The sequence below is a fragment of the Protomyctophum bolini genome (genome assembly GCF_963924005.1).
Source record: "Protomyctophum bolini genome assembly, chromosome: 6".
Classification (NCBI taxonomy): domain Eukaryota; kingdom Metazoa; phylum Chordata; class Actinopteri; order Myctophiformes; family Myctophidae; genus Protomyctophum; species Protomyctophum bolini.
The window spans coordinates 49,078,409-49,103,726 of record NC_137867.1 but is presented as its reverse complement, the minus strand read 5'-3'; the positions used below and the strand labels follow the sequence as shown (position 1 = coordinate 49,103,726).

The 25,318-nt window shown below is 47.1% G+C and overlaps 1 protein-coding gene across 1 annotated transcript in view; it reads left to right on the top strand.

Moving 5' to 3' along the window:
* erbin (erbb2 interacting protein) overlaps positions 1-25,318 on the top strand; it is a 74,673-nt gene that overhangs the window by 46,681 nt on the left and 2,674 nt on the right. Inside the window, 14 exon segments of the mRNA XM_080766386.1 lie at positions 3,316-3,460; positions 5,365-5,437; positions 6,998-7,127; positions 7,927-8,042; positions 8,262-8,331; positions 9,443-9,542; positions 11,005-11,126; positions 12,660-12,812; positions 14,992-15,222; positions 15,933-16,050; positions 21,140-21,279; positions 21,282-21,325; positions 22,322-22,620; positions 24,058-24,155. Of these exon segments, the coding sequence (XP_080622512.1) occupies positions 3,316-3,460; positions 5,365-5,437; positions 6,998-7,127; positions 7,927-8,042; positions 8,262-8,331; positions 9,443-9,542; positions 11,005-11,126; positions 12,660-12,812; positions 14,992-15,222; positions 15,933-16,050; positions 21,140-21,279; positions 21,282-21,325; positions 22,322-22,620; positions 24,058-24,155 (1,839 nt within the window).

The window sequence follows — 25,318 nt, the reverse complement described above, 5'->3', positions numbered from 1 at the left end:
TATGTCCTCTATGTCCCTGTCCTCTATGTCCCTGTCCTCTATGTCCTCTATGTCCCTGTCCTCTATGTCCCTGTCCTCTATGTCCTCTATGTCCCTGTCCTCTATGTCCTCTATGTCCCTGTCCTCTATGTCCCTGTCTCTATGTCCCTGTCCCCTATGTCCTCTATGTCCCTGTCCTCTATGTCCTCTATGTCCCTGTCCCCTATGTCCCTGTCCTCTTTCCTCTATGTCCTCTATGTCCCTGTCCTCTATGTCCTGTCCTCTATGTCTCCCTGTCCTCTATGTCCTCTATGTCCTCTATGTCCCTGTCCTCTATGTCCCTGTCCTCTATGTCCCTGTCCTCTATGTCCTCTATGTCCCTGTCCCCTATGTCCCTGTCCTCTATGTCCTCTATGTCCTCTATGTCCCTGTCCTCTATGTCCCTGTCCTCTATGTCCTCTATGTCCTCTATGTCCCTGTCCTCTATGTCCCTGTCCCTCTATGTCCCTGTCCTCTATGTCCCTGTCCTCTATGTCCCTGTCTATGTCCCTGTCCTCTATGTCCCTGTCCTCTATGTCCCTGTCCTCTATGTCCCTGTCCTCTATGTCCTCTATGTCCTCTATGTCCCTGTCCTCTATGTCCTGTCCTCTATGTCCTCTATGTCCCTGTCCTCTATGTCCTCTATGTCCCTGTCCTCTATGTCCTCTATGTCCCTGTCCTCTATGTCCTCTATGTCCCTGTCCTCTATGTCCTCTATGTCCCTGTCCTCTATGTCCTCTATGTCCTGTCCTCTATGTCCTCTATGTCCCTGTCCTCTATGTCCCTGTCCCTGTCCTCTATGTCCTCTATGTCCCTGTCCTCTATGTCCTCTATGTCCCTGTCCTCTATGTCCCTGTCCTCTATGTCCTCTATGTCCCTGTCCTCTATGTCCTCTATGTCCCTGTCCTCTATGTCCCTGTCCTCTATGTCCTCTATGTCCCTGTCCTCTATGTCCTCTATGTCCCTGTCCTCTATGTCCTCTATGTCCCTGTCCTCTATGTCCCTGTCCTCTATGTCCTCTATGTCCCTGTCCTCTATGTCCCTGTCCTCTATGTCCTCTATGTCCCTGTCCTCTATGTCCTCTATGTCCCTGTCCTCTATGTCCTCTATGTCCCTGTCCTCTATGTCCTCTATGTCCCTGTCCTCTATGTCCCTGTCCTCTATGTCCTCTATGTCCTGTCCTCTATGTCCCTGTCCTCTATGTCCCTGTCCTCTATGTCCCTGTCCTCTATGTCCTCTATGTCCCTGTCCTCTATGTCCCTGTCCTCTATGTCCCTGTCCTCTATGTCCTCTATGTCCCTGTCCTCTATGTCCCTGTCCTCTATGTCCTCTATGTCCTCTATGTCCCTGTCCTCTATGTCCTGTCCTCTATGTCCCTGTCCTCTATGTCCCTGTCCTCTATGTCCCTGTCCTATGTCCCTGTCCTCTATGTCCCTGTCCTCTATGTCCTCTATGTCCCTGTCCTCTATGTCCGTCCTCTATGTCCCTGTCCCCTATGTCCTCTATGTCCCTGTCCTCTATGTCCTCTATGTCCCTGTCCCCTATGTCCTCTATGTCCCTGTCCTCTATGTCCTCTATGTCCCTGTCCTCTATGTCCTCTATGTCCCTGTCCCTATGTCCTCTATGTCCCTGTCCTCTATGTCCTCTATGTCCCTGTCCTCTATGTCCTCTATGTCCCTGTCCTCTATGTCCTCTATGTCCCTGTCCTCTATGTCCTCTATGTCCCTGTCCTCTATGTCCTCTATGTCCCTGTCCCCTATGTCCTCTATGTCCCTGTCCTCTATGTCCCTGTCCCCTATGTCCTCTATGTCCCTGTCCTCTATGTCCTCTATGTCCCTGTCCTCTATGTCCCTGTCTTCTATGTCCTCTATGTCCCTGTCCTCTATGTCCCTGTCCTCTATGTCCCTGTCCTCTATGTCCCTGTCCCCTATGTCCTCTATGTCCCTGTCCTCTATGTCCCTGTCCTCTATGTCCCTGTCCTCTATGTCCCTGTCCTCTATGTCCTCTATGTCCCTGTCCTCTATGTCCCTGTCCCCTATGTCCTCTATGTCCCTGTCCTATATGTCCCTGTCCTCTATGTCCTCTATGTCCCTGTCCCCTATGTCCTCTATGTCCCTGTCCTCTATGTCCTCTATGTCCCTGTCCTCTATGTCCTCTATGTCCCTGTCCTCTATGTCCCTGTCCTCTATGTCCCTGTCCCCTATGTCCTCTATGTCCTCTATGTCCTCTATGTCCCTGTCCTCTATGTCCCTGTCCTCTATGTCCCTGTCCTCTATGTCCTCTATGTCCCTGTCCCCTATGTCCTCTATGTCCCTGTCCCCTATGTCCTCTATGTCCCTGTCCTCTATGTCCTCTATGTCCCTGTCCTCTATGTCCTCTATGTCCCTGTCCTCTATGTCCCTGTCCTCTATGTCCCTGTCCCCTATGTCCTCTATGTCCCTGTCCTCTATGTCCTCTATGTCCCTGTCCTCTATGTCCTCTATGTCCCTGTCCCCTATGTCCTCTATGTCCCTGTCCTCTATGTCCTCTATGTCCCTGTCCCCTATGTCCTCTATGTCCCTGTCCTCTATGTCCTCTATGTCCCTGTCCTCTATGTCCCTGTCCTCTATGTCCCTGTCCTCTATGTCCCTGTCCTCTATGTCCTCTATGTCCCTGTCCTCTATGTCCCTGTCCTCTATGTCCCTGTCCTCTATGTCCCTGTCCTCTATGTCCTCTATGTCCCTGTCCTCTATGTCCTCTATGTCCCTGTCCTCTATGTCCCTGTCCTCTATGTCCTCTATGTCCCTGTCCTCTATGTCCTCTATGTCCCTGTCCTCTATGTCCTCTATGTCCCTGTCCTCTATGTCCCTGTGCTCTATGTCCCTGTCCCCTATGTCCCTGTCCTCTATGTCCCTGTCCTCTATGTCCCTGTCCTCTATGTCCCTGTCCTCTATGTCCCTGTCCTCTATGCCACTGTCCTCTTCTACTGTGGATTTGAACGTGGTTTCAAGTGCAATTCAATGGTCTTTCATAATGTGTGCACGTGCATGCGTGCGTGCCTGTGTGCACGTGTGTGTGCGGGCGTGGTGCGACATGAGCACAACAAGCCAAAGGGTTGTATATATATATATATATATATATATATATTATATTCTGACCTGAACATTATTTTCACCGTCATGTCTCGGAAAGACTCCAAAACCAAACACTGGGAACCTTGTGTACGTCCAAATGAGTTAACTCTCTCTGTGTGTGTGTGTGTGTGTGTGTGTGTGTGTGTGTGTGTGTGTGTGTGTGTGTGTGCGTGCGCCCTAACAGAGTGTGGGCATGCTGAAGCAGCTGTCCTACATGGACGTGTCCAAGAACAACCTGGAGATGTTGGACGAGCAGATCTCTGGATGTGAGAACCTGACCGACCTCCTGCTCTCCAACAACGCCCTGACGCAGCTACCGGGATCTATAGGTAACACATATCTGTATAACACCTGCTGCTACCGGGATCTATAGGTAACACATATCTGTATAACACCTGCTGCTACCGGGATCTATAGGTAACACATATCTGTATAACACAGCTACTGGGGTCTATAGGTAACACATATCTGTATAACACCTGCTGCTACCGGGATCTATAGGTAACACATATCTGTATAACACTGCTACCGGGGTCTATAGGTAACACATATCTGTATAACACCTGCTGCTACCGGGATCTATAGGTAACACATATCTGTATAACACTGCTACCGGGGTCTATAGGTAACACATATCTGTATAACACCTGCTGCTACCGGGGTCTATAGGTAACACATATCTGTATAACACTGCTACCGGGATCTATAGGTAACACATATCTGTATAACACTGCTACCGGGATCTATAGGTAACACATATCTGTATAACACAGCTACCGGGATCTATAGGTAACACATATCTGTATAACACAGCTACCGGGATCTATAGGTAACACATATCTGTATAACACTGCTACCGGGGTCTATAGGTAACACATATCTGTATAACACCTGCTGCTACCGGGATCTATAGGTAACACATATCTGTATAACACCTGCTGCTACCGGGATCTATAGGTAACACATATCTGTATAACACAGCTACCGGGATCTATAGGTAACACATATCTGTATAACACTGCTACCGGGGTCTATAGGTAACACATATCTGTATAACACCTGCTGCTACCGGGATCTATAGGTAACACATATCTGTATAACACAGCTACCGGGGTCTATAGGTAACACATATCTGTATAACACCTGCTGCTACCGGGATCTATAGGTAACACATATCTGTATAACACCTGCTGCTACCGGGATCTATAGGTAACACATATCTGTATAACACAGCTACCGGGGTCTATAGGTAACACATATCTGTATAACACCTGCTGCTACCGGGGTCTATAGGTAACACATATCTGTCTAACACCTGCTGCTACCGGGGTCTATAGGTAACACATATCTGTATAACACCTGCTGCTACCGGGGTCTATAGGTAACACATATCTGTATAACACCTGCTGCTACCGGGGTCTATAGGTAACACATATCTGTATAACACCTGCTGCTACCGGGATCTATAGGTAACACATATCTGTATAACACCTGCTGCTACCGGGATCTATAGGTAACACATATCTGTATAACACCTGCTGCTACCGGGATCTATAGGTAACACATATCTGTATAACACAGCTACCGGGGTCTATAGGTAACACATATCTGTATAACACCTGCTGCTACCGGGGTCTATAGGTAACACATATCTGTCTAACACCTGCTGCTACCGGGGTCTATAGGTAACACATATCTGTATAACACCTGCTGCTACCGGGGTCTATAGGTAACACATATCTGTATAACACCTGCTGCTACCGGGGTCTATAGGTAACACATATCTGTATAACACCTGCTGCAACCGGGGTCTATAGGTAACACATATCTGTATAACACAGCTACCGGGGTCTATAGATAACACATATCTGTATAACACCTGCTGCTACCGCGGTCTATAGGTAACACATATCTGTATAACACCTGCTGCTACCGGGATCTATAGGTAACACATATCTGTATAACACCTGCTGCTACCGGGATCTATAGGTAACACATATCTGTATAACACCTGCTGCTACCGGGGTCTATAGGTAACACATATCTGTATAACACCTGCTGCTACCGGGGTCTATAGGTAACACATATCTGTATAACACAGCTACCGGGATCTATAGGTAACACATATCTGTATAACACAGCTACCGGGGTCTATAGGTAACACATATCTGTATAACACAGCTACCGGGATATATAATATATAATAAATAAAACTCTCTTCCCCCCCCTACAGGCACGCTAAAGAAACTCACTGCATTGAAGGTGGATGAGAACCAGCTCATGTATTTGCCAGACTCTATAGGAGGGTGAGTTCAAAGTCGTGTTAAGAATCTACGAGCTCGTAGCTTGTAGATCTGCTACTTTTGAGTGGTGCAACCACTCCTACAACCAGCAATGTCCGTGCACCTGTTTGTGTACCTGAATGAGCACGAGTATGTGACTTATTAATACCAGTAGGGGGCGCCAGAAACGGAGAGAGGGGTAGTGCTGTGTCTCTAATGACAGAGAGAGAGAGAGAGAGACATTAGTAAAGTGTAACAATGCTTAAAGCACCGACAGGCGTTCCTGTCCAGAATGGGTTAAAGACAGGGGCCTCGGGCCAGCCCAGTTAGGGTCCAGTTAGGGGCCCAGTTAGGGCCCTAACTGGCCTGTTGAGAACTGTAGTTTTGGCCGGCTGCCGGGCGCTGCTGCACTGATAACTTTGCGGTGGGGCCACTGCGCCATCTAGAGTCTACCTGGGCCACTGCGCCATCTAGAGTCTACCTGGGCCACTGCGCCATCTAGAGTCTACCTGGGCCACTGCGCCATCTAGAGTCTACCTGGGCCACTGCGCCATCTAGAGTCTACCTGGGCCACTGCGCCATCTAGAGTCTACCTGGGCCACTGCGCCATCTAGAGTCTACCTGGGCCACTGCGCCATCTAGAGTCTACCTGGGCCACTGCGCCATCTAGAGTCTACCTGGGCCACTGCGCCATCTAGAGTCTACCTGGGCCACTGCGCCATCTAGAGTCTACCTGGGCCACTGCGCCCGTCTAGAGTTTATACGGACAGGTATCAGTCAAGAGGGAGACATCGAAGAGGAAGGATCAACATATGGAATGTCAGAGCAGGTCAGCTCCATATATGGAGATCTAAGGGTTTGAGGTCGGCTCCATCTAGGACGGTGATCCAGGCTGTCCAGGGTTAGATGAGGTCAGTGTGGTGATCTGATCTCCATATATGGAGCGCGTCGTGAGGCTTGACGGGCTGACTGACATGAAATGCAGGTTTTCATAGTAAACTGTGAACCTACAGTCACAATCCATCTGTTTTCATTATGGATCATTAGACAGCACGTTGTTTATTAGTACATTTTATATTGATTTATCTATTTGTGTACAGTTGTTTTTACAGTTGTTTTTTCAGTTGTTTTTTTGAGCCCCTCCTACCGTATATACAGGGTTAAGGTTTACTTTTAGTTCAATGTTTGTTTTAAAATACGCCATTGGCAATAAAGATAATTCAATGTTTGTTTTAAAAACGCCATTGGCAATAAAGATAATTCAATGTTTGTTTTAAAAACGCCATTGGCAATAAAGATAATTCAATGTTTGTTTTAAAAACGCCATTGGCAATAAAGATAATTCAATGTTTGTTTTACATCATCGTTACATCACCGAATCATAGCAACGTGAGTTAGATGATAAGAGCGCCCCTCACTTCACATGGGTGTGATTTTTTTCACTGTGTTATGTTGGTAGTCATGGCTCTGATGGAACCAAATGGACCCGTCCATTTGTACACTCTGGACTGGACTGCAGTTTCATCGAGATCTAGATCATATACTCTATGTAATCCATATGTAATCCATATGTAATCCATACAGCCTGACGTCTCTAGACGAGCTGGACTGCAGCTTCAACGAGATCGAGGCGCTGCCTTCGTCCGTCGGCCAGTGCGTCAACATCCGCACGTTCGCTGCGGACCACAACTTCCTCACACAGCTCCCCCCGGAGGTCAGTAGGAAACCCTGAGGCGAAATGGACATAGTGGCCGAATGAAGGTATTGCAGCCTGGCCCCAAACACATGAACGCGCTGGTCCGTTGATTATCACTGTGCGCGTTCAGTTGATGGTCTCAACAACTCGGGTGTCTTCTCTATTCATATATACTCTAAGGTTTTAACCATAGACTGTAATAAATATGGACAAAGCGTTCCCCGGGTCTAACATGAACGTAAAATGAAGCCTGTCAGTCCTTGCAATGGAAGTCGCCATCTTTAATGATCCGTTTGGGCCCAGCTGGCCCATTGGCTGGCCCAGACAACGAGGCGGGACTTCCCCCCTTCTTCTTCGTTGGTTTTTATTTTGACTCGAGTGGGTGGGGGATCCCGTTCATAGACTGTAACGGTAGCCACGCCCCTCAGAACATACGCGACTTTATGGTCATTTTTTTTAAATAAATGGGACCATAATTTTCCAAAAAGAATATTATGACATTAGAAATGAGACTTTAAACTAGTGACTGGAAGCAGAAAGTATTCATGACCATGTTTATTAAGGTAATACAGTCTAGGTGAAGTTGGGCCCAAATACATGGACCTCTATGGGGTTTTTTTGGGCCCAATGACAGCGCCACAACAGGCCATTATTTGAACTTTCAGGAAATCCCGATTTCCTCAGTGGCTTCACAAAATATCTGTCTGACTGCCCCCCTGGTTTTAACCCCTTCTCTCCCTGTCAGATGGGTCAATATGTTAACCCCTTCTCTCCCTGTCAGATGGGTCAATATGTTAACCCCTTCTCTCCCTGTCAGATGGGCCTGTGGCAGAACGCCACGGTGCTGTTCCTGCACTCCAACAAGCTGGAGTCTCTGCCGGAGGAGATGGGAGACATGACCCGACTGAAGGTCATTAACCTGAGTGACAACAGGTGAGTCTAATTATAATAACATGACCCGACTGAAGGTCATTAACCTGAGTGACAACAGGTGAGTCTAATTATAATGACATGACCCGACTGAAGGTCATTAACCTGAGTGACAACAGGTGATTGTCTTGACTAAAGTGTTCAGTCAATCAATGTTGTGTTTATAGTAGACTGTTGAGTGTCCATAGTGTTTTTAGTGACTGTGTGTCTTCTCCCTTTCAGGCTGAAGAACCTTCCGTACAGTTTCACCAAGCTGAGCCAGATGACGGCCATGTGGCTGTCGGAGAACCAGGTAGCCTTTCACCTTTCACCTTTCACCTTCACATTACAGCCATTAGTACCAGGTGACCTTTCACCTTTCACCTTCACATTACAGCCATTAGAACCAGGTGACCTTTCACCTTCACATTACAGCCATTAGAACCAGGTGGTGACCTTTCACCTTCACATTACAGCCATTAGAACCAGGTGGTGACCTTTCACCTTCACATTACAGCCATTAGAACCAGGTGGTGACCTTTCACCTTCACATTACAGCCATTAGAACCAGGTGGTGACCTTTCACCTTCACATTACAGCCATTAGAACCAGGTGGTGACCTTTCACCTTCACATTACAGCCATTAGAACCAGGTGGTGACCTTTCACCTTCACATTACAGCCATTAGAACCAGGTGGTGACCTTTCACCTTCACATTACAGCCATTAGAACCAGGTGGTGACCTTTCACCTTCACATTACAGCCATTAGAACCAGGTGGTGACCTTTCACCTTCACATTACAGCCATTAGAACCAGGTGGTGACCTTTCACCTTCACATTACAGCCATTAGAACCAGGTGGTGACCTTTCACCTTCACATTACAGCCATTAGAACCAGGTGGTGACCTTTCACCTTCACATTACAGCCATTAGAACCAGGTGGTGACCTTTCACCTTCACATTACAGCCATTAGAACCAGGTGGTGACCTTTCACCTTCACATTACAGCCATTAGAACCAGGTGGTGACCTTTCACCTTCACATTACAGCCATTAGAACCAGGTGACCTTTCACCTTCACATTACAGCCATTAGAACCAGGTGGTGACCTTTCACCTTCACATTACAGCCATTAGAACCAGGTTCTATATAGTGTATAGTCATAGGTTCATCGTACAGATATGCTACTGTTAGATGGATCTTATACAGTAGGTTCCATTGCTATGTCTTTGACGTATCACCGTATGTTGTTTTTGCTTACTGTAAATCGCTCTGGATTAAGAGCGTCTGCTAAATGCCTACATTGTCCCCCCACCCTCCCTCCAGTGCAAGCCCCTCATCCCGACCGAAGTTGGGTTGTTAACTTTCTTGATGACTATTTCTCTCACATGTGTCCCCTCCCCCCCACCCACCCCTCCCTCCAGTCCAAGCCCCTCATCCCCCTCCAGAAAGAGGAGGATCCAGAGACCCAGAAGACGGTTCTGACCAACTACATGTTCCCCCAGCAGAGCCGCACAGAGGAGTGTAAGTCATAGACTGTGAAAAATATGGACAAAGCGCTCTCCGGGTCTAACATGAACGTAAAATGAAGCCTGTCAGTCCTTGTATTGTAAGTCGCCATCTTTCTAGATCCGTTTGGGCCCAGCTGAGCCCATTGGCTGGCCCAGACAACGAGGCGGGACTTCCCCCCTTCTTCTCCGTTGGTTTTTATTTTGACTCGAGTGGGTGGGGGATCCCGTTCATAGACTGTAACGGTAGCCACGCCCCTCAGAACATACGCGACTTTATGGTCATTTTTTTAAATAAATGGGACCATAATTTTCCAAAAAGAATATTATGACATTAGAAATGAGACTTTAAACTATAGTGACTGGAAGCAGAAAGTATTCATGACCATGTTTATTAAGGTAATACAGTCTAGGTGAATTTGGGCCCAAATACATGGACTTCTATGGGGCTATGGGTTATTCTGGGTCCAGTGACAGCGCCACAACAGGCCATTATATTAACGTTCAGGAAATCCCGATTTCCTTAGTGGCTTCACACAATATCTGTCTGACTGCCCCGACTGTGTTTTATTTTTATTCCCAACTCAAACTCGTGTTTCTCTGTGTGTTTCTCCTCAGATATTCCACCTCAAACTCGTGTTTCTCTGTGTGTTTCTCCTCAGATATTCCACCTCAAACTCATGTTTCTCTGTTTGTTCTTCTCAGATATTCCACCTCAAACTCATGTTTCTCTGTTTGTTCTTCTCAGATATTCCACCTCAAACTCATGTTTCTCTGTTTGTTCTTCTCAGATATTCCACCTCAAACTCATGTTTCTCTGTTTGTTCTTCTCAGATATTCCACCTCAAACTCATGTTTCCCTGTGTGTTTCTTCTCAGATATTCCACCTCAAACTCGTGTTTCTCTGTGTGTTTCTCCTCAGATATTCCACCTCAAACTCATGTTTCTCTGTTTGTTCTTCTCAGATATTCCACCTCAAACTCATGTTTCTCTGTTTGTTCTTCTCAGATATTCCACCTCAAACTCATGTTTCTCTGTTTGTTCTTCTCAGATATTCCACCTCAAACTCGTGTTTCTCTGTGTGTTTCACAGATATTCCACCTCAAACTCATGTTTCTCTGTGTGTTTCACAGATATTCCACCTCAAACTCATGTTTCTCTGTGTGTTTCACAGATATTCCACCTCAAACTCATGTTTCTCTGTGTGTTTCACAGATATTCCACCTCAAACTCATGTTTCTCTGTTTGTTCTTCTCAGATATTCCACCTCAAACTCATGTTTCTCTGTGTGTTTCACAGATATTCCACCTCAAACTCATGTTTCTCTGTGTGTTTCACAGATATTCCACCTCAAACTCATGTTTCTCTGTGTGTTTCACAGATATTCCACCTCAAACTCATGTTTCTCTGTGTGTTTCTTCTCAGATATTCCACCTCAAACTCATGTTTCTCTGTGTGTTTCCCTGTGTGTTTCTCAGATATCCCCAACTCTGACTCTGAGAGCTTCAACCCTTCGCTGTGGGAGGAGCAGAGGAAGCAGAGAGCGCAGGTGGCCTTCGAGTGCGACGAGGACAAAGACGAGAGGGAGACCCCGCCTCGGGTCAGTGCTCTGTCTTCAGCTGTTCTCAGCCTGGGGTCCCGGGACTACATTAACATTGTTCTCAGCCTGGGGGTCCCGGGACTACATTAACATTGGTTACATAAATGGGGGTCTCGGAGATAGAAAAGCCATGGTGCAGTATGTCTAGCCTGGTTAATAAACCAGACTAATATCGCACGGACCGCGGGATATTAGTCTGGGGAGGCTCAGCTTGGATTTCATTTCCAGGGCGGCAGGTTGAAACATTTTCTCTTTGACGCAATTGTTCAGAGCTATACTGTCAGTCAAAGGTCTCAAGCATTGAAAGTCACTGTACCAAAGCCCGCCCTATATTGCATACCGTGTCCCGATTGGCCGCCCCATTTCTCTGGCGTAGGAAATGGGCGTACAATTGAGCCTCTCCAGACCGTAATCCGCCGGCAGGCAATGTTGTTTTTGCCAACGGCTGATTCGGTCTGGTTTATTAACCAGGCTACAGTATGTCGGCCTCTGGTGACATGGTGGCCAGCACAGGACTGTTAAATGTTCTGATAGAACGGTCCCTACAACATGTCATCCTCTGGTGACATGGTGGCCAGCACAGGACTGTTAAATGTTCTGATAAAACTCCCTATCCCTACAAAAACATTGTCCGTAGCCTGGCCATGTGGATGTCTGGATGATAACGGTAAGGTGGTTTCATTTTTTTTCCGGCATCACTTTGTTTTGGTCCCCCATGTTTGTTTTTTTAGTCTCGTCAGTCGCTACGAGTTGGAATAAAAGATGGATCCCAAGAAGTACTTGAAGAAACGTGTTGAATTGAACCACATCAAGGCTTTGTCATTCTGATTCTGCTTTGGTTGGACCGTCCTGATGACTACAGACCAGTAGCCTCGGAAACCCAGACGTTTTTATTTCCAGGGAGAAAAAGAAAGTCTGGCTATTATGATCAGTTCCATGGCTTCCCCCCCACACACACACACACACACAAACACACACATGCATAGTCATACACACACACACACACACACACACACACACACACACACACACACACACACACACACACACACACACACACACTCACACACACACACACACACACACACACACACTCTCTCTCTCTCTCTCTCTCTCTCTCTCACACACACAACCTGTGATGAAACCGTAGACTGTAATGGAACTGTGTGATGACTGTGTTTCCATGTGATAGACGCGGTACTCCCTCTAGTGTTCAACACAAGGAACCACATCCATTCATTCACATTTTTAGATGTGGTATGGACCCTGAAAAGCATTAACACAGTCAAGCAACTGAAATAGCCTCTTATTATACAGCGTTGATTTCGTCGACTAAAACTAAGACGAACTAATGACTACTTTTTTTACACTGACGAAAACCGATGAACCCTAATAATAATAATAATAATAATAATGGTTCTGTCCCATCCCCAGGAGGGAAACCTGAAGCTAATAATAATGGTTCTGTCCCATCCTCAGGAGGGAAACCTGAAGATAATAATAATAATAATAATGGTTCTGTCCCATCCCCAGGAGGGAAACCTGAAGCGCTACCCCACCCCGTACCCCGAGGAGCTGAAGAACATGGTGAAGACGGCCCAGTCCGTGGCCCACCGGCTGAAGGAGGACGAGGAGGAGTCCAACAGGGAGAAGAACCGCATCGGCGTGCAGGACGTCGGAGTCAAGGTCTGTTTTAAACCATGGACTGTAAAGGATATGGACAAAGCGTTCCCCGGGTCTAACATGGACGTAAAATAAAGATCTGGACAAAGCGTTCCCCGGGTCTAACATAAAGATCTGGACAAAGCGTTCCCCGGGTCTAAAGATCTGGACAAAGCGTTCCCCGGGTCTAACATAAAGATCTGGACAAAGCGTTCCCCGGGTCTAACATAAAGATCTGGACAAAGCGTTCCCCGGGTCTAACATAAAGATCTGGACAAAGCGTTCCCCGGGTCTAAAGATATGGACAAAGCGTTCCCCGGGTCTAACATAAAGATATGGACAAAGCGTTCCCCGGGTCTAACATAAAGATATGGACAAAGCGTTCCCCGGGTCTAACATGGACGTAAAATAAAGATATGGACAAAGCGTTCCCCGGGTCTAACATGGACGTAAAATAAAGATCTGGACAAAGCGTTCCCCGGGTCTAACATAAAGATATGGACAAAGCGTTCCCCGGGTCTAACATAAAGATATGGACAAAGCGTTCCCCGGGTCTAACATGGACGTAAAATAAAGATATGGACAAAGCGTTCCCCGGGTCTAACATAAAGATATGGACAAAGCGTTCCCCGGGTCTAACATAAAGATATGGACAAAGCGTTCCCCGGGTCTAACATAAAGATATGGACAAAGCGTTCCCCGGGTCTAACATGGACGTAAAATAAAGATATGGACAAAGCGTTCCCCGGGTCTAACATGGACGTAAAATAAAGATATGGACAAAGCGTTCCCCGGGTCTAACATGGACGTAAAATAAAGATATGGACAAAGCGTTCCCCGGGTCTAACATGGACGTAAAATAAAGATATGGACAAAGCGTTCCCCGGGTCTAACATGGACGTAAAATAAAGATATGGACAAAGCGTTCCCCGGGTCTAACATGGACGTAAAATAAAGATATGGACAAAGCGTTCCCCGGGTCTAACATCTAACAGTACTTCAGTATAAGTATCAGGGCCTGGACGTCATATGGACAAAGCGTTCCCCGGGTCTAACATGGACGTAAAATGAAGCCTGTAATTCCTTGCACTGTAAGTTAAGTCGCCATATTTCTAGATCCGTTGGGGCCCAGCTGGCCCATTGGCTGGCTCCGTTTGGGCCCAGCTGGCCCATTGGCTGGCCCAGACAACGAGGCGGGACTTCCCCCCCCCCCCCCCCCCCTTACTCTTCGTTGGTTTTTATTTTGACTGTGTGGGTGGGGGATCCCGATCATAGACTGTAACGGTAGCCACGCCCCTCAGAACATACGCGACTTTATGGTAATTTTCTTTTAATAAATTGGACCATAATTTTCCAAAAAGAATATTATGACATTAGAAATGAGACTTTAAACTAGTGACTGGAAGCAGAAAGTATTCATAACCATGTTTATTAAGGTAATACAGTCTAGGTGAAGTTGGGCCCAAATACATGGACTTCTATGGAGCTATGGGGTTTTTTGGGCCCAATGACAGACAGCGCCACAACAGGCCATTATATGAAGTCCCGATTTCCTCAGTGGCTTCACAAAATATCTGTCTGACTGCCCCCCTGTTTTAAACCCATTTTGGTGTTAGCATTATGCTATGCTTTAGCTATTAAAAAATAGCAGAACTACAAGCTCGTAGCGCGCCACCGAGTGGCGCGCTACGAGCTTGTAGTTCTGCTATTTTTTGAAAAATCTAAGAACGACTGACATAGAAACATGGCTTTTTTCAGAAAACTGTCAGGATGTAGAAGACACTTTTAGAATCTGATCTCAGGTCAGAAAATAGCTTAAACAGCTTAGAAATAATATTCATAACCTCTTTGCAGTGTGTGGTGCTGGTGGACCCCATTCTGACCTGAGATCAGATTCTAAAAATGTTCTTCTACATCCTGACGGTTTTCTGAAAAAGCTATGTTTCTATGTCAGTCGTTCTTCGATTTTTCAAAAATAGCAGACCTACAAGCTTCGTACGACGCTTAAACCGTCTTTAAATAATAGGGGGCGGGACTGGGCCCTGGTAGGGGGCGGGACTGGGCCCTGGTAGGGGGCGGGACTGGGCCCTGGTAGGGGGCGGGACTGGCGAGGGCAGTTGTTTTTACAGACGGGGTAGAAGAGGGCAGGGGCTGAAGCCCCCTTTGATGTCTGTGTGTGTGTGTGTGTGTGTGTGTTCACCAGGTGATAGACGGGCCCTGTGCCAACGGCAAGGCCGTGGAGATGGAGTCCAGCGTCTCCGCGGACACGTGCGTCCAGAGCTCGTCCACGGACGACCTGCAGGACCACTCGGACGACCTCCAGGACCACTCGGACGACCTCCAGGACCACTCGGAGTCCCCGGACTCTCACATGGCTCCCCTCAAGTCCTCGGAGAACTCGGCCACCATGATGACACACGAGGACACGCTGGAGGTCGGTCCCGGTGTCTTCGTTTCGTCCGTTTGTTCGTTTGTTCGTTTGTTCGTTTGTTTGTTTGTTCGTTCGTTCGTTCGTTCGTTCGTTCGTTCGTTCGTTCGTTCGTTCGTTCTGTTCGTTCGTTCGTTCGTTCATCCATCCATCCCTGTTCATCTGCTGAGCTGTTACTGAGAGTTTGTTTCCGTTTGCAACACTTCCTGTATCGCAGTGGAGTTGAAGATTAACGGCCGCTGTTGATTAATTAATTACATACTACCATTATTATATTAATTAATTACATACTACCATTATTATATTCGTTACTTTTTCAATATGAACCCATTTAGACCCTGAGGACGATTCTACAAAATTTGACTTCTAAATCCTTACAGTATTTTCTGAGAAACCTCATGTTTCTACGTCGGTGGTTCTCAAACATATTATTCATGTCAAGGACCCTCAAATTATTTTTTTAATCTGTCCGCCGACCCCCATCTGATGTGATGTAATGATCTGTGATTTAATGACGTGTGATTTAATGACGTGTGATTTTTAATGATGTGTGATTTTTAATGACGTGTGATTTTTAATGATGTGTCCTTTTCTAATGACGTGTCATTTTTTAATGATGTGTCATTTTTAATGACGTGTCATTTTTAATGACGTGTCATTTTTTAATGACGTGTCATTTTTAATGACGTGTCATTCTTTATGATTCTTCCGTCCAGGACTCGGAGGAGCTGTCGGACGAGGAGGAGGAGATGAAGACGGCCGAGATGAGACCTCCTCTCATCGAGATCTCCATCAATCAGCCCAAAGTGGTCACCCTGAGCAAGGAGAAGAAAGGTCGGTTCTAGGACTTACGATTTAAGACTTAGTGACATGATCTGAACACACTGATTTACTGACATGATAGGGTCGCTGATTTAAGACCTTCTGACATGATTTAAGACTTAGGCGACCGTCTCCAGATAAAACGTCAAAGTCCCGTTGCGTTCTCATTTTGTATCACAATTTACAATTTACAGTTACAATTTAGGCATTTAGCAGACGCTCTTAATCCAGAGCGACTTACATTAAGCAAGAACAAAAAAGCATGGGAATACATCACATAAAAACATTTATCATGAAACATGCAGGCATGCAAACAGGCCCAAGGTGAAAAAGGTGACAGTGTGCGGGGCCAACGCTGTGCCGCGGGCAAAACCGCGGCGCAAATCTTTTAAGCGTTTATCGGTACTAAACCCACTTTGGGGGGGGGGGGGGGTGTCATGGGGGACAGTATATACTACACTGTACTAGCCCTCCTCCCGGCCTGTGTGTCTGTGTGTTAGGCTGTGCAACAGTGACACTTGGTGGTGAACAAATGCTATAACGCTATGTTTCGTGCTCGGACACAGCCAGGGACCCAGGGACACAGCCAGGGACAGACCCAGTGACACAGGGGCAGCCAGGGACAGACCCAGTGACACAGGGACAGCCAGGGACAGACCCAGTGACACAGGGACACAGCCAGGGACACATCCAGGGACAGACCCAGTGACACAGGGACAGCCAGGGACAGACCCAGTGACACAGGGACAGCCAGGGACAGACCCAGTGACACAGCCAGGGACACATCCAGGGACAGACCCAGTGACACAGGGACAGCCAGGGACAGACCCAGTGACACAGGGACAGCCAGGGACAGACCCAGTGACACAGGGACACAGCCAGGGACACAGCCAGGGACAGACCCAGTGACACAGGGACACAGCCAGGGACAGACCCAGTGACACAGGGACAGCCAGGGACAGACCCAGTGACACAGGGACACAGCCAGGGACACAGCCAGGGACAGCCAGGGACAGACCCAGTGACACAGGGACACAGCCAGGGACAGACCCAGTGACACAGGGACAGCGAGGGACAGACCCAGTGACACAGGGACAGCCAGGGACAGACCCAGTGACACAGGGACACAGCCAGGGACACAGCCAGGGACAGACCCAGTGACACAGGGACACAGCCAGGGACACAGCCAGGGACAGCCAGGGACAGACCCAGTGACACAGGGACAGACCTAGTGACACAGGGACAGCCAGGGACAGACCTAGTGACACAGGGACAGCCAGGGACAGACCCAATGACACAGTGACACAGCCAGGGACAGACCCAGTGACACAGGCACACAGCCAGGAACAGACCCAGTGACACAGGGACACAGGGACACCGCCAGGGACACAGGGACCCAGCCAGGGACAGACACAGGGACACATACTGTAGCTGTCTATAGTGTGGTTGAGTGGCTGCACCACTCAAAAATGACAGATGATTATTTACTAAATCAGTACAAATCTAGTCAGTATTGAGCAAGATGTTAACATTCATGTCCTGATAGTCATAGACCAATTAATTTACTCCAACAGGAGCACTAGCCCCTCGAGGAGCACTAGCCCCTCCTATATTCAGTAGATTTGTGTCCTAAATGCCATTGACAATGAATGAATTGTCATATATCGGCTATTTTTGTCCTACACAATCCTACACATTCATTGTCACAAAAATGACAATGAATGGATGATGTATGATGATAAGGGTCACTTCACACAGGTGTGATTTAAAGAAAGAAACTGGTCCAGCACTCACACTCCCATCTCAAAATCCCTTACAGTTACACTCTTCACATCATGTAAAATAGAAAATTATATTCACTGGCAAAATAATGAATTATAATACAAATAAAATGTTTTGGGATGGTTTAGTCAACAGGGTCAGTTTACTTCATTATTTTAGCCTTAGTCAATTTAAGACATGTAGAGTAACATCCTCTCCTTATTCAACAGTTGAGCTGCATGTTTTCGTTTTTAATATATCCATTTAGTATAAGCCCTGGCACGCACGCACGCACGCACACACACACACACACACACACACACACACACACACACACACACACGCGCGCGCGTGCTTTATTTATTTACTCATACGCATGCATGCACACACACGAGCACACAGACAGACACACACACACACACACAGCGAGAGAAACTGACGCCGGCGCGTCCACACCACAGACAGTATAACGCAAAGTGCTAACGTTGCTAATGCTAACTGTAGCAGCTAAACTAATGGATCGACTGGCGAGTCACAGACAGTGTGTCAAAATTCATGCCGAGTCCACACAAACAGGTTTTTTTTCCGCGGAGCGACCAGCGGCTGCGCACATCATGCCGCCCAGATGCAAGCAGAAATATCGCTCAGAATCATTAGTGACTCACGAGAGTAGTCTGTCAGATAATTCTCCGGGCAGCGAGCTCGGGCTTCACAGACCCCCTCACCCCCCCCAAACATTTTTTTAACGGATTTGCATGAATCACACAGGTCCTATATTTGGGATAAAAACGGCGATTTTCGCCGAAAAGCTACACTTTTGCATGTCTGAACATGCGTAGCTAAGAAAGTAACAGTGGAATATCTATATAATGAAACTATACATATAAACTATACATATAAACTACTACGCTATACATATGTACTATGACTACATACAATGTAATTATAGTGCTGTCTACATAACATGCTATAAGTCTGTATGTATCGACCCTTTACACGAGAACGCACACTTTATGAAAACCCTATAATGTCGCTAGGTGGCGGTAACGGGCTGCCAAATAGATCAGTCACCCCGCGTACAAGAAGAAGAACCCCTTCACGCAACCCTGCGCAACACAGCTCCGTCTTTTTGGCAAATCTAGAACTTCCTGTTTGAGAGCTAGCAAATTTAAGACATCCGGTTGGTTTCATTAAAAATCACACGTCATTAAAAATCACACATCATTAAAAATCACACATCATTAAAAATCACACGTCATTAAAAATCACACATCATTACATCACATTTAGAGTCAATAGAGTCCAGGGGGGCAGTCAGACGGATATTTTGTGAAGCCACTAAGGAAATGAAAGTTCATATAATGGCCTGTTGTAGCGCTCTCATTGGGCTAAAAAAAACCCATAGCCCCATAGAAGTCCATGTGTTCTGCCCTAGCAATCGCGTCCTAGCAAGGCTTAGACAGACAGATAACAAAATGAAGGTCCAGTCAACCGTTTTCCTCAAAGTATGGCTTTACTGGGAGGTTCTTCATAAAATTGTAAAACTGTAACACATAAACAGAAAATATACATATATCACTGAACAGCGTAAGGCAGGATAATTTTACCATAATAAAATATAGTGTGAAGTGGGAATAATGTAAATACTGTAAATACAAGTCCAATACTGTTCTACATTATATTTCCAAGAGTCCAGAAAGGACATCCATCATAGGTTATCATTACCAGCAGCAATGATAAAATAAAGAGTAACTGTGAGATATGGCAACATAACAACAAGAAATCTCTTCAGTAAAACAAATATTTTACACTCTGAAACAATCCACATTTGCACTGTGTATCACACTCACGAATAAATCTGCTCCAAGGTTGGGATGCAGGAAAACAACTCTGGGACCTTGTACACACTGCTTGCATTCAACGTGACTCAGAAATAATGACGGACAGACAGGAAGAGAAAACACCAAGATCATTTAAAACATAATACATATTTTGGCTTTTCTCCATTTTGGAGACAGAACACCATGTATTTGGGCCCAACTTCACCTAGACTGTATTACCTTAATAAACATGGTCATGAATACTTTCTGCTTCCAGTCACTAGTTTAAAGTCTCATTTCTAATGTCATAATATCTTTTTGGAAAATTATGGTCCCATTTATTAGAAAAATGACCATAAAGTCGCGCATGTTCTGAGGGGCGTGGCTACCGTTACAGTCTATGAACGGGATCCCCCACCCACTCGAGTCAAAATAAAAACCAACGAAGAAGAAGGGGGAAGTCCCGCCTCGTTGTCTGGGCCAGCCAATGGGCCAGCTGGCCTGAACTGGGCCAAAACGGATCTAGAAAGATGGCGACTTCCATTGCAAGGACTGACAGGCTTCATTTTACGTTCACGTTAGACCCGCGGAACGCTTTGTCCATATTTTTTACAGTCTATGATAGAGTCCCAAAATCACACATGCTTTAGCTGGTGAAAAATCGTGAAAATGCATGGAAGAACGACTGACGTAGAAACATATACAGTAGCTTTTTTTGAGTGGTGCAACCACTCCTACAACCAGCAATGTCCATGTACCTGTGTACCTGTGTGTGTCTATGAGCACAAGTATGTTACTTATTTATACCAGTAGGGGGCGCCAGAAACAGGGGTAGTGCTGTGTCTCTAATGAGAGAGAGAGAGAGAGAGAGAGAGAGAGAGAGGGGGGGGGGGGGGGGGGGGGGGATTGCACCACTCAGTTCACACGTGTGTGATTTTTTAGAAAACTGTCATTTATATTTAGAAGACAATTCTAGAATCTGATCTCAGGTCAGAACGGGGGTTTCCTGTCCAGACAGAACGGAACTAAATGAGGATGTTTCTCTAGAATCTGATCTCAGGTCAGAACGGGGGTTTCCTGTCCAGAACAGAACGGAGCTAAATGAGGATGTTTCTCTAGAATCTGATCTCAGGTCAGAACGGGGGTTTCCTGTCCAGAACAGAACGGAACTAAATCTGATCTCAGGTCAGAACGGGGGTTTCTGTCCAGAACAGAACGGAGCTAAATGAGGATGTTTCTCTAGAATCTGATCTCAGGTCAGAACAGAACTAAATGAGGATGTTTCTCTAGAATCTGATCTCAGGTCAGAACGGGGGAACTAAATGAGGATGTTTGACGGGGGAACTAAATGAGGATGTTTGTCTAGAATCTGATCTCAGGTCAGAACGGAACTAAATGAGGATGTTTCTCTAGAATCTGATCTCAGGTCAGAACGGAACTAAATGAGGATGTTTCTCTAGAATCTGATCTCAGGTCAGAACGGAGCTAAATGAGGATGTTTGTCTCTTTGTCGCGGCCAGACGACGGTAAGGACGCCGACTCGCTGCTGGATGACGCCGTGGCCAACAGCAACCAGAACAACAGCAACTGCTCCTCGCCGTCCAGGATGTCGGACTCCGTCTCCCTGACCACGGACAGCAGTCAGGACAACTCCCTGTGCACACGCCCGAGAGGGACCAGAGGATGGGCTTCCTGCCCAAGAGCAGGTACCGTACCCTGGTCTTTGGAGTAGCTCCTGTTCATCTTTAATCTGAGGAGGTTGTGGTTCTGTCTGTGCCCCAGATACCAACACTGTTCTGTCCAAGAGCAGGTACCCTGTCCTGTCTGTGCACCCCCCCCCCCCCCAGATACCACACCGTTCTGCCCAAGAGCAGGTACCCTGTCCTGTCTGTGCACCCCCCCCCCCCCCAGATACCACACCGTTCTGCCCAAGAGCAGGTACCCTGTCCTGTCTGTGCCCCCCCCAGATACCACACTGTTCTGCCCAAGAGCAGGTACCCTGTCCTGTCTGTGCCCCCCCCAGATACCACACTGTTCTGCCCAAGAGCAGGTACCCTGTCCTGTCTGTGCCCCCCTCCCCCCAGATACCACACCGTTCTGCCCAAGAGCAGGTACCCTGTCCTGTCTGTGCCCCCCCCAGATACCACACTGTTCTGCCCAAGAGCAGGTACCCTGTCCTGTCTGTGCCCCCCCCAGATACCACACTGTTCTGCCCAAGAGCAGGTACCCTGTCCTGTCTGTGCACCCCCCAGATACCACACTGTTCTGCCCAAGAGCAGGTACCCTGTCCTGTCTGTGCACCCCCCAGATACCACACTGTTCTGCCCAAGAGCAGGTACCCTGTCCTGTCTGTGCACCCCCCAGATACCAACACTGTTCTGCCCAAGAGCAGGTACCCTCAGAACTGCAGCCTCACTCCCAATCTTCCGCAAGAAGAACCGCAAAATTACAGCGAAATGTAAAAAAAATACGCCATTTTTTATTCCCGGCCGCGCGGCCGAAATGCACCGCGCAGCCCAGGGGGGGGGGGATGGGGGTCCAGCTTTCTGCCCGATAGCAGGCAATAGATATAAAAACCTAGGTACCTCATTGGCCGCTGCAGTTCAGTGTGGATGTATGTACATTTGTAGTCAATTAAAAACAAATCCACACAGCAAAAAAACATGACCACGATGTGTGTGTGTGTGTGTGTGTTATTTTAGTCAAGAAGACGAGAACATGAACCAGCAACCCAAGGAGAGCACTCCTCTGCTCCACAACGGCAACGGCTCGGACACCTCCCTGCATGCCTTGCTCAAGAGCCACCACCAGCAGCACCACCAGCAGCACCACCAGCACCACCAGCAGCACCAGCAGCACCAGCAGCACCAGCAGCAGCCGGAGAGGCCCGGAGACTACGACCTCTCCATGGAGGCCCGCATGGCCTTCATCAACAACTCCATGCAGGGAGGAGAGCATGTGGAGGGATACACCGCCTGGGACCAGCTCAACATGAACACAGGTGAGACCATTACACCACCTGACCTGACCTGGGACCAGCTCAACATGAACACAGGTGAGACCGTTACACCACCTGACCTGACCTGGGACCAGCTCAACATGAACACAGGTGAGACCGTTACACCACCTGACCTGGGACCAGCTCAACATGAACACAGGTGAGACCGTTACACCACCTGACCTGACCTGGGACCAGCTCAACATGAACACAGGTGAGACCGTTACCCCACCTGACCTGGGACCAGGTGAGACCATTACACCACCTGACCTGACCTGGGACCAGCTCAACATGAACACAGGTGAGACCGTTACACCAGCTGACCTGACCTGGGACCAGCTCAACATGAACACAGGTGAGACCGTTACCCCACCTGACCTGGGACCAGCTCAACATGAACACAGGTGAGACCGTTACCCCACCTGACCTGGGACCAGCTCAACATGAACACAGGTGAGACCGTTACCCCACCTGACCTGGGACCAGCTCAACATGAACACAGGTGAGACCGTTACACCACCTGACCTGGGACCAGCTCAACAACATGAACACAGGTGAGACCGTTACACCACCTGACCTGGGACCAGCTCAACATGAACACAGGTGAGACCGTTACACCACCTGACCTGGGACCAGCTCAACGTGAACACAGGTGAGACCGTTACACCACCTGACCTGGGACCAGCTCAACATGAACACAGGTGAGACCGTTACCCCACCTGACCTGGGACCAGCTCAACAACATGAACACAGGTGAGACCGTTACACCACCTGACCTGGGACCAGCTCAACGTGAACACAGGTGAGGGGGGGGGGGGGAACCTCTGCACAAAATCTGTTGCCTTTCCTAATAGTAAGTATTAATAAACAAAAGAATAACAGGAGCGGGATGGGACCGGTAGACTGTACCGTTGACATATATTTCTAATAATACTGTCCATTATGCCTCTCTACTTAGTATTTTATAGTTGTTGCCTATTACTGTCCTGTTGTGTATTTGTTCTGTGCGGCACTTTGGTACAATGAGTCGTTGTTTACTAAAGCATAGCATTATGCTATGCTTTAGCTATTGAAAAATAGCAGATACACAAGCTCATAGCGCGACACCGAGTGGCGCGCTATGAGCTTGTAGGTCTGATTTTTTTTTTTAAATCGAAGAACGACTGACATGGAAACATAGCTTTTTCAGAAAACTGTAGAAGACGATGTGTAGAATCTGATCTCAGGTCAGAACGGTAAACTGTCAGGATGTAGAAGACGATGTGTAGAATCTGATCTCCGGTCAGAACGGTAAACTGTCAGGATGTAGAAGACGATGTGTAGAATCTGATCTCAGGTCAGAACGGTAAACTGTCAGGATGTAGAAGACGATGTGTAGAATCTGATCTCAGGTCAGAACGGTTGCTTCATGAATACATGTTATTGTTGTTGTTGTCACAGTGTCCAAGCTGCCGACAGACAACATGGTTCTGTTGGACCAGCTGGAGAAAACCAGGAACAACGGTTCTGTGACGCCGTCCAGGGAGGACCTTCTGAAGGTACACTAACCTTTTGATGACCTTTAGCCTCTCAGACCCATTTGAGCCACGGAACCACCATTTGATGACACTGGACCACTGGTTTAAAACCAACATACCTAGTCCATTATCTATAAATGACTGAAAAGGAGAAGTTGTCTAAAGATGACCCCTTCTGGTAGCAGAGAGGAACTGCACAAATGGAGGAACTCTAACCTGAGCTGTAAAAATGGACGTTGTAAATGTCTAGCATTTAAAACCAGACATATTAGATCTATAAATGAACATAATAAATGTCTAGCATTTAAAACCAGACATATTTGAAATGCTCTGGAAGCATTTCAATCTACTGTAAAAAATAAAAAATAAAGTATATAAAAAATGTACATATATCATTGATGTAGATTTGGCTATTTTAAAACCGTGTTCTAAAATGAAAACGGGCGACACAAAATTGTCCGTTTTCAAGATGTTTTGGCCTTTCGGGTTTTCGGGCCTAAAATGATGGTAATTGTTCGGGGGCCAGAGCCTTAGATAAAAGGTTGCGTAAACTGCGTTCACATCATGGGGCTTCAGTCCAATGGAGGCTCTCCTACATAGACTTCTATTGGCTTCAGTCCAATGGAGGCTCTCCTACATAGACTTCTATTGGCTTCAGTCCAATGGAGGCTCTCCTACATAGACTTCAGTCCAATGGAGGCTCTCCTACATAGACTTCTATTGGCTTCAGTCCAATGGAGGCTCTCCTACATAGACTTATATTGGCTTCAGTCCAATGGAGGCTCTCCTACATAGACTTCTATTGAGAATGGGGACAACCAACTGGGACAAGTCCTGGACCGGAAGTGGGCAGAAATGCATTGGACTCAAGGCAACAGCCCGGCTTCAATGACCTTTAAATCCCTTTATTTTAGATTGTTTTGTAGTAATCGTACAACATAAACATTACAGAGACTTTAGCTGTTACTGTACAATACTTTAAAACAGTTGTCATGTTGCACACATGCTTAAAATAGCTCTTTTTTGCGCCGCCCTCGTTGAAAACAATGTATACAGCTTGTGTCAGTTCAGGCTGCATGAACAGCGCTCGAGAGCTCTGTTTCTGCCCCCTCAATGTCGTAACTCTTCTATTAGATGGCTCTGTTCAGGGCGAGCCTTGGGCCGTCCCGGTAGGGCCCGGTAGT